Here is a 10,077-nt window from a genome sequence, read left to right as displayed (position 1 = left end):
AAAATATTAACAAAAAATTAAATATAAAAAGATATTTATAAAACAAATTACTAAAAAAATTACCCCATATATATATTATAACAAAAAATATATTTATATAAAAGTTTTATTTTATATCAATGAAAAATAAATTAAATAAAAAAAATGAGAAAGAAAAAGGTGATGAAAAAGAAAATAGATGAAAAAAAATGATAAAAGAATAGATGTGAAAAAAAAAATATTAGAAAGGAAAAGATGATGAATAAAATAGATGAGAATAAAAAAGATGATAAAGAAAATAAAAGAAAAGAGAAGAAAGAGAGAGAAAAAAATAGTAATAGGGAAAAAAAATGAGTAGTAAAAAAAAATGAATAGTGGTTTATATAAGTGAATTAGTAACTGATTGTCGGTTGTTAACTTTTTTTTTTTTAAATTGGCAGAAATTTTTTGGGGAAAATTTTACAATCGATTTATAATTGATTGCAATAGCAATCGATTTGCATTTGCAAATCAAAATTAAAAAAAAAAGGCATATATTTTTTGAAGGAAAAATTGATTGCAAAATTAGTTACTAATAGCAATCGATTTTAATTGATTGCAAATAAATAATTGGGCGAACATTTTTTTAGGAAAAAAATCAGTTATAAAATTGATTACTAATAGCAACCAATTTTAATCGGTTGCTTTTAGCAATTTATTCTCAAATTGATTGCAAATCAAAAAAAGAAGATAAAAAATTAGATGATAACTTTTAAAAGAAAAAATTTAATAATCAATTTGCAATTGGTTATAAAAATCAATTACTATTTAGCAACTGATAAGGATCATATTGCAAATGATAATCTATTTTAGCAATTGAAAATTGATTGTTATTATTAACTAATTTTTGTAATCAATTACAAATCGATTGCTAACTTTATAGTCAATTAAATATTTTTTTAATTTAGCAATCAATTCCCTAAATTGATTGCTATTAATAATTGATTTTATAATATGTTACTATTAGTAACAGATTTTAGCAATCAATTTTAAAATCAATTGTTAATCATATATTTAAAGTTTTCCTAATCATATATTTAGTTGATTACAAAAATCGATTGTAAATCGATTGTTTTTTATAATAAATTTTATTCAATTTTTGAAAAAATACATTAATAGGAAGAGTAGAGTTTACCTATGTACCCTATGTACCAAATGTTATTCCATTTCTGTCTTAGCTTTGAAAGACTTAAATCAGCACTTAATTTTGGGAACGGATGCCGATCACAAAGAATTGGGAAATTTTAATGCAGAATGGGAGCCCCATTGTTTAACAATCTGGTGTATAAGGTTATTGATTTTTTTTTCGGTTTTCTTTGTTTTATATTTGAATTTTTTTTTAGTAGATCTATCATTGGGTAAGATTTTGTTGTTCAAATCGCCTACTGTGTTTTAGCTCAATGGTGATTCATAGCTTTATTTTGGGAGCTACCTTATTGTTTGGTTAACGGGAATGTGCAAGAAAAACATAACTGAGATAAATTTTGGATTTTAGACCTTTCTATTTCTATTTTTCCATGTCCTGCGATTCACAGCAACACTCGACTTCACTAAACTTTTGGTGAAGTTAAAGCATAAATATAGATTAGGAATTTATTAAGTTAAAAATGGAAGATACATTTCTTTAGCACTCACTCAATTTTATTAATTATTCTGTTTTAATTATTTTATTTTAATAAAATTACTCATTTTTATTTTTTTATTTTGTACCAATCATTCATACTAAAATTTGATAGAATTTTTTATGAATTTCTTGTATAACATGCTTTATATGATTTTAAATTATAAAAAAATTATTTTCTTGCTAGATCATATTAAAAAAACTAAAAAAAGAAACAAATTTGATTTTTATGCAACTCATTATATTTATTAATTCCTATTTTTAATCTCTAAAAAAATAGAAAAAAGAAACAAATTTCAATTAGAGCTAGTGAAGTTATATATATATATTTTACGATTTAAAGCGATATAAGATATGTCACATGAGGGTTTTATTAGATATTCCATAAAAAATTTGGTTTGAATGATTGCTAGTGAATAAAAAAATAAAAGATGAGTGATTTTATTAAAATAAATTAAAATATAATGACTAAAATGAAATAATTAGTAAAATTGAGTGACTAAAATAAATTTTATCTGAAAAAATTACCTCTTTAAAATTTCCCATAAAAAAAAATTTATTGAATCTTATTCACTGTAAAATCAAAATATAAATACATAAATTCTATCTATTTTGCATAGATTACACTATATATTGTAATTCAGTTAATCTATACAAGAATTTTTCATAAAAAAAGGATTTATTTTTCTTCTATCACCCTATGATTATAAAATCATCTCATTATACAATTCATGATATAAATTCTCATGTATACACTTAATTAATCAATAATTATCATTTTAGTTAAAATTATAAGAAGTACTACTTAAAGATTTTTTTTATTAATTAAGTGTTTATACAGCTTGGTGCAAGAAAAAAATTTCATGCAAGATAAAATGAAAAACCAAAAAACCTCCATCATGACTTTTTGGTTTTCAGAATTTTTTATTATTAAATGAAGACCTCATTTACTGTTGCCCATATAATTAATTAGGTAACAACTTGACATTTTAATTAATTACATTTGCAAGAACATTTTAATTAATTACATTTGCAACATGCTTCACAACAACAAAAATTATTACGAATGGCAATGAGGTGAGTTGGTGGCGGGGATCGCTTTTTCTGTCTTTATCTCATAGGAATTGGAGATCAGGATGGGGCATTTCTAATAGGGATGCAAGGCGGGATGGGTTTTCCAAGCAGAAAATTTTCTTTTTATTGTTTTTATTTTAATTTATTAGTATATAATATAAATTTATTTATTAAAAAATAAAATACAATTAGAAATATAAGTTTTACATATTATTTTAATAATATATTTATATATTACATTAAAATTATAATATTTAAATATATAAAAATAAAATTTTAATAAAAATAATAATATATTACTATACATGGTAGGTTACGAGGTTTTAGGGTGAGAATAAGGTTTTTCCATCTCCTTCCACATAAATCAGGATCGGGACAGAGTCGGAGAAAATTAATCAAGTTCGAGGGGGACCGAATCGAGTTTAGAAACTTTTATTATCCCTACAAATTATTTATTAACAATGTCATTTAAAAAGAAAAAAAAAATTGAAGTAGCAATCTATATCTATATAAATCTAAATAGATATAATAAAACTAATATCAAAATAAACTTTACTAAAAATTTACAAATGGCACTCTATTAAATCTTTAACATATTTATCTATTTTACCCTTATTCTCAAAGTAATTTTATAATATCAACTGATGACAGACTGATAAAAAGTTTAATAATAATAATAATAATTATTATTATTATTATTATGATAATAATTATAATTTAATTAATATTAAAAAAAATTAAGAATCATAATAATAATTAATAAAAAAATTATGAAAATGGTTATAATTTAATTAATACTTAAAAGCTAAGAATTATAATTATAAATTATATAAACTAAAGTCATCTTTTTATTGTCAACTATAACTATAAAATTATATATTTAATTTTTTATAATAAAAAATTATAAAATTAGTTACAATTTAGTTAATATTAAGAAAAACTAAAATTCATAGTTATAAATCATATAAATAAATATCATACATAAAAAATTAAATCAATCATCTCCTAATATAATATAAAATACAATGTCAAGTCAAAATTTTCTCTCAAACTAATCAAACGGTATTTTAGTAGCCAATACATTAGAAGAAGATGAATGCCAATTTGCACAAATATTATTAAAGCCATTTTCATCTTATAAGAATTTATTTAAATATATTAAATATAAATATATTGAAAAAGCTATATGGTGGTAGGGGTGTGCAAACGGTCGGTTCGGTTTCGAACCGAACCGAATCGAATCGATAAAATCAAAAATCAAAAATTAAAAATTTTAAAAATCGAACCAAATCAATTAATAAAAAAAAATCAAATCGAATCAAACCGATAAATATCGATTTGATTTTAAACCGATCAAATCGAAATTTATAAATTGAGCATTTGATTTTCAACTGGGTTCGGTTCAGTTTTAAACCGATCTAACCTAAATCTTAGGGTTTAGTTCGATTATCTTTGATTTCCTTGATATATATATATATATATATATATATATATATATATATATATATATATATATATATATATAATTTCGGTTCGGTTCGTTTTTTTTTATTTTTTGTGAAAATAACCAAACCTAATCGATTAACCGAAATTATCAAAATTATAAACCAAACCAAACCGATTGAATTTTAAAATCAAATCGATTGAACCAAATTGATTCGATTCTGTTCAATTTTTCGATTTAAATCGAAAATTGCTCTCCCCTGTATGGGGGCGAAAATCTAGTTAAAATAAAAGCATAGAGAAAATTACCTGTTTTCATAGCTGGCTAGACTTTCACGGCCACCGGAGATGTCCTCTAATCCAACACTCAGCAAGTCCGACAGACGTGTAATTGGCCTACGCTTTATCAAATACAGTTCCTCTATATCAATAGGAACCTGTACAATAACGTCGAGGCTGTTGCAGCGCGATAAATCACGATATTCGAGTGAAGGGAGGCTCAGGCCTCCAAGAATTTCAGCCGGTATAGTACGAATTGAGTTATCACGCAGAACTAAATGTTTCAAAGAAGGCAAATGAAGATCCGTGGGAAAATCATCATCTGATAAATTGCAGTGTGGAAGGATTAAATGGGTCAAAGAACGTGGAAGAAAAGCAAATGAAAACATAGTGGATTCTGGAACTTCTCTGCCTGATAACCAAGACCAAGGTTCCCTTACATTTCTCGAACTAAAGCTTAATTCATTCAAGGTAATTCCACCAGCAAAAAACACCGTCAAGGATTCCATCTGAGCCAGCTCTTTAGGTAGCACTTTAAGTTCTGAGCAACCAGTCAAATATAGTTCTTCAAGTGATTTCAAATCAGCAATTGTGTCTGGAAGCTTCCCGAGTTTTATGCAGCCTTCAAGATTTAACAAGACAAGTCTCCTCAAGTGTCTAATAGATTTGCCAATCTTGACTAAATTTATACGATCTTTAAGCAGCAAACTCTCAAGACCAGGTAGTCCCGTGAAGTCAGGGGTTGTAGTGAGTAAATGAGAGTGACTTAGGTCAAGGATCTTCAAGCATGGAAAGGACTGAAAATTTAGTGGGAAAAAAGGTCGGATTCAATAGATTGTCATATAATTTGATTGATTATAAAGAGAGAGACAAGAAGAGTGAGTCACACAACTTTCCCTGCGAAGCATCTTTTAGCCTGCTATGCCGCATATCAAGAACAACAAGTTTCTCCACATTTAAACACGTTGGCATAGAGCTCAAAGGGAGTCTGAGCCAACGCAGGCACACCAAGTGTTTTGGAAAATCTTCATATCCTCGATCAAGCTTGACATCATTGAGCAGAAGCACATTTAATTGGCGCATATTTGCAAATGCCTCTGTTTTGATCACATCTGATGAGGTAGACGAAGTTTTTGAGATACAATTCATGATCAGTTGCCAAAAGCCACCAAGACAATTAAACATTGAATAGTTATCTTCACAACCAAGCATTGATTCCTCCACAGAATTTTCATAAATATGATTTCCATAATTTGAAATTGGTCTGACATGTTTCTCTTCTCTTAACATATGCATGTCAAGAATGAGGCCCTTAATTGTCTGGGTACCCTGCATCAAGCCAAGAAACACACGCAAAAAGAATTATAGGTAATTGCCTGGGTACCCTAACCAAGAAGCATGCACAAAAAGAGTTACAGGTGAAGCATGTAAAAACAAAAAAAAAATGTGCATGACAAGTTTAACTCACTGTTTTTTCTGTCAACACCCTAAACGCCTCTTTATGATTCCATATTCTACTAAGATTCCCCGGTTCATCAGGAGATTCTTGGAGAACGACTGCTCTACCCATGTTTCTAACCAATTGATGCATCGTATGCTTGTTACTTTCATTGATTTTAATGAGACATCTATCCATGAGACTTTGAACTCGCGAATTTGTTTTGAGGCCACAGCCATCTAAAATTTTAAGTACAACATCTTTATCCGACCCAACAAAGAAAAAAACTATGTGAAGAAATATTTCTTTATGACTATCATTTTGCAGAGAATCATAGCTTTTTCTAAGAACCTTCTGAATTTGACTACCAGGAATTTCTTGCAGTTCTTCAATTTCACTTTTCCATTCATCTGTACTTCTGCAACCGAGAAAGGTGCCTAAAACACAAAGAGCTAATGGAAGACCATCACAAAACCTCAATACACATTCACAGTGCTCGTTGAAATTTTCAGGATGATCTTCTTGTCCAAAGGCATGCAAGGCGAAGAGCTTACGTGACTCATTAGCATTCAATGGCTCAATGAGAAGTTTCCAACGACCTTTAGTTAACAAACTCTTAAATTGAGTTGTTATGATGATTTTACTTCTCGAGGACAGCCACTCTTGCTCACCGATAATGGATTTGAATTGTTCCGGATTATCCACATTATCAAGAACAATAAGAACTTTCCTGCAACACATAGCATTCTTGATCTTCATAACTCCCTCATCTACATTATATATCTTTACTGATTTCCCCTTGTGCATATCTGAAAGAAGTTGTTCTTGTAAGCTATTCACACCTTTTGGCTGTTCTGATGTTTCAGCAACGTCCGCAAGAAAGCAGCTCCTTTCAAACTTGTCATAGTTCTGGTTATAAACAGTCTTTGCAATGGTGGTCTTTCCAACCCCACCAATCCCGCAAAGTACCAATATCCTAACATTTGTCGACTCATCTTGCAACCACTGATTAATCTGGCCTACGTCAAGTCAAAACATCCACAATCCACAAAATTGAAATTATTTTAAAAAGGTTTAGCATTTCAAGTTCTTAGTTTTCAGTTCATCCTCTTACTATCATTTTGCAATGATTTTAGTCATATTCAGAAGTGTTAAATTTATTAGTGTCACTTTGCACTAAGTTCCTTTTCCTAGTCTCTAGTCCTAAATGCCAATGATTAGCTTCAACTCTTTATACACCACCCTCTTGCAAATAAAAATAATAATAATAAAGTCATTCAATCTACAAAATAAAAATTTCTCCCCATTTCCCATTTCTACAGAAAGCAATGACACTACAAAACTATACTGAATATTCAAATCATATTGCCCCCAATAACAATTTGATCTAATCAATGCCTAATTCATTTCAAAATCCTATCATCAATTCCAACTAAGTGGGAAGCCACATGCAAAAACTTGCGATCCAATTTATTTCCAACAAGCTTGACAACATTTTGAATGAATGATGCCTCGTACCTAAAAGCCAAAGTCATGGTTAAAACTAAATTTAAATAAATAAACTAAAGTGCCCATATATTTCTTATAAATACATCCACTCTTGCTTTTTTCTTTCCCTTTCTCTCTCCTCCCTCTCTTTCCTACCTTTCTCTCTTTCTCTCTCCTATCATTATGCACTCAGATAATAAAACTTTTATGCTGTTAAATAGAACTTTCATATATATTATTAATTGATTAATATATTTATTAATTATTATAAATTTATGAAATATAATATAATTTTTTTCTAAAAAATAACAATTATTTTATTTTATTATTGAAGATAATCTATGAAAAAAGAATAAATAAATTTCTATAGTGAATAAGAATAAATTAATTTTAATTATAAAATATACTAAATATAAATTATATGAAATTCAGAATTCTGTATTGTAAGTTTTGTATTGATTTGAACCAAACACAAAGGAGTTGAGAAAATTACTGGTCTTTTAAAACCTCCCCGCCTAGATCTGCAACTTCTTTGAGAGCTGCCCTCCATCTCTCCACCTTGTCTATCTCCACCTTTAATTGCTCTTCATGTCTAACAAATGCTTCCATGAAGCTTCCTGTCTGCCACCTGACCGCATGTGGATCGACATGGTAGAAAATTGGCAAAATATGCATAACACCAGCTTTCCTAACCTCATTGATCTTCAAAAGCTCATTAAGGCACCATCTTGAAGAGGCATAGTCTGGGGAAAACACTATTACTGCTACTTTTGATTGTTGTATTGCTTTCTTGAGTTCTTGCTCAATGTTTTCTCCTCTCTCTATTTCATCATCGTCTCTGAAGGTGTGAATCCCAGCTTGAGTCAGAGCTACATAGAGATGATCTGCAAAAGTCTTGCGAACGTCTTTGCCTCTAAAGCTCAAGAACGCATGATAAGAACAACAAGATGATGAAGAAGAAGAAGAAGAAGAAGAAGAAGATGCTTCAGCTTTTGAAGCCTTACGGGTGGTTTTGCCTCTAAAGCTCGAGAACTCATCATCAGAACAAGAAGATGAAGAAGATGAAGTTGCTACAGCTTTTGAAGCAGACATTATAGTGAAAACTTCCAAGCCAAATAGATGAGTAAGGAGATCCAAAGCAAGGAACAGAAGATATGAGCCACCAAATTTCTGAACACAAAACCATATGAAGAAAAAAGAGAACTTGTTCATGAGACTGCGAGTCTTCAGCCTCCCATAGAGCATATCATTCAGGTTAACCAAGAAAATCAAGAGCAGAACTACCAGATCAATGAAAATGGGAGGAAAATTCTGGGAAGTTTCACTCTGGAAAAGCCACTTGACTTGACCACTAATATTCGTGTGAAAATGTATAGTAGGAAAAACTATTATTGAAACATTAAAAATATATATATATTTAAATCTTTCTAAGATTTTTCCGATTTAGTTAATTAAAACGCTTTAGTTTTATCAATTTAATTCTTAAATTTTATATTAATCTTAATTTTAATAATTAGTTTAATTAAATAATTTAATTAATAAACATAATATAATTATTTTCCTATATTATTACCAGTAGCTAATTTTTTTAAATTTTTTTAAATCAATTTTAATAATTATTTTCAAATTGATAAAATAGTATTTTACTAAATTAAATACAATTTTATTTTTAACTAATTTCGATTAATCTTTATATATGAACTTATTTTAAGAATACATATTGTTTTAAAAATTACTAATTTTTCATGTCATTATATTCGTTATAGTGATTTACTTTTTTTAAATAAAATTTTATTATTTTTTATATATAATATAATATTATCATAGTATTATAAATATTATATTTAATAATTTAAATTAAAATATTAATTTTTATTTTCATTTTAATTAATCAATTTAAGAATTATTATTTTTTATTTGATTATATTTTTAGGAAAGTTATGTATTGTATTATTAATATATAATATTAATTTAATTATAAACTTAAATGTAAGATAATAATAACTTTTAAAAATATAATGGAAAAAAATATTTAAAAATTAAAATAAATTAATAATAAATGTAAATTAGCTCATTAAATTAATTTGGTTAAAACTATATTATTTTAATTTTTTTTAAGTTTGATTTACATATATTTTATTTTAATTTTTTTATAATTTAAAATAATATTAACTTGTATAATAAGGTTGCATAGTTAGATTAATGTGAAAGATAATTATTTATAAAATTAAAAAATAGAATAATTTTTAAAATGTATTTTGGTTAGTTTGGGCATTATCATTATAAAATTTTTATTTTTATTATATTAGTGTTTAAAAATTTTATATTATCGCATTGTTTAATATAAATAATTTTAAAATATATTTAACATATTAATTATTTAATATATTTAATAAGTATTTTTATTTTTTTAAATTATAAATTATGTTATATATGTTATAAATACATCATTGAGTAAAATATAAATATAAATTTCATTATACATTTTTAATTATTTCATATTAATCATATAAGAATACTCTTCTTTTCCTTTTTTTATCTTCCTCTCATTTTTGTTATTTTTAAAAATCTAAAACATAACAATTTAAAATAAAATTAAGATAGGCATAATTTCTCACATAAATATATGCAAAAATATAATTAGACTTTCTTACAATATCATGGTTAAAATTGAAAATTTAGTTAAGATTAATTAATAAATTAAAAATTAAAAAAT

At 26.7% G+C, this 10,077-nt stretch overlaps 2 protein-coding genes across 2 annotated transcripts; both read right to left on the bottom strand.

Moving 5' to 3' along the window:
• Positions 1-4,805: 4,805 nt before the first annotated feature.
• On the bottom strand, positions 4,806-6,886 carry LOC131168849 (disease resistance protein RUN1-like). The gene is made up of 2 exons (XM_058139532.1): positions 5,904-6,886; positions 4,806-5,764 (listed from the first exon to the last, which is right to left on the bottom strand). Exons 1-2 carry the CDS (start codon positions 6,678-6,680, stop codon positions 5,291-5,293), a joined length of 1,251 nt encoding a protein of 416 aa, XP_057995515.1. The 5' UTR covers positions 6,681-6,886; the 3' UTR covers positions 4,806-5,290.
• Positions 6,748-8,718, bottom strand: LOC110672102 (TMV resistance protein N-like). The gene is made up of 2 exons (XM_058139533.1): positions 7,855-8,718; positions 6,748-6,892 (listed from the first exon to the last, which is right to left on the bottom strand). The coding sequence occupies exons 1-2, from the start codon at positions 8,604-8,606 to the stop codon at positions 6,883-6,885; spliced, it is 762 nt and encodes a 253-aa protein (XP_057995516.1). The 5' UTR covers positions 8,607-8,718; the 3' UTR covers positions 6,748-6,882.
• Positions 8,719-10,077: the final 1,359 nt, after the last annotated feature.

Source organism: Hevea brasiliensis, chromosome 17 (assembly GCF_030052815.1).
Source record: "Hevea brasiliensis isolate MT/VB/25A 57/8 chromosome 17, ASM3005281v1, whole genome shotgun sequence".
NCBI lineage: Eukaryota > Viridiplantae > Streptophyta > Magnoliopsida > Malpighiales > Euphorbiaceae > Hevea > Hevea brasiliensis.
This window is presented reverse-complemented; position numbering and strand designations above follow the sequence as displayed.

Excerpts from the sequence above, each read along its gene's own strand:
- LOC131168849 (XM_058139532.1), bottom strand. The coding sequence starts at position 6,680 with ATGCACAAGGGGAAATCAGTAAAGATATATAATGTAGATGAGGGAGTT. Across the intron at positions 5,765-5,903 it reads GGGTGTTGACAGAAAAAACA|GGTACCCAGACAATTAAGGG; the intron begins GTGAGTTAAACT and ends GGCTTGATGCAG.
- LOC110672102 (XM_058139533.1), bottom strand. The coding sequence starts at position 8,606 with ATGCTCTATGGGAGGCTGAAGACTCGCAGTCTCATGAACAAGTTCTCT.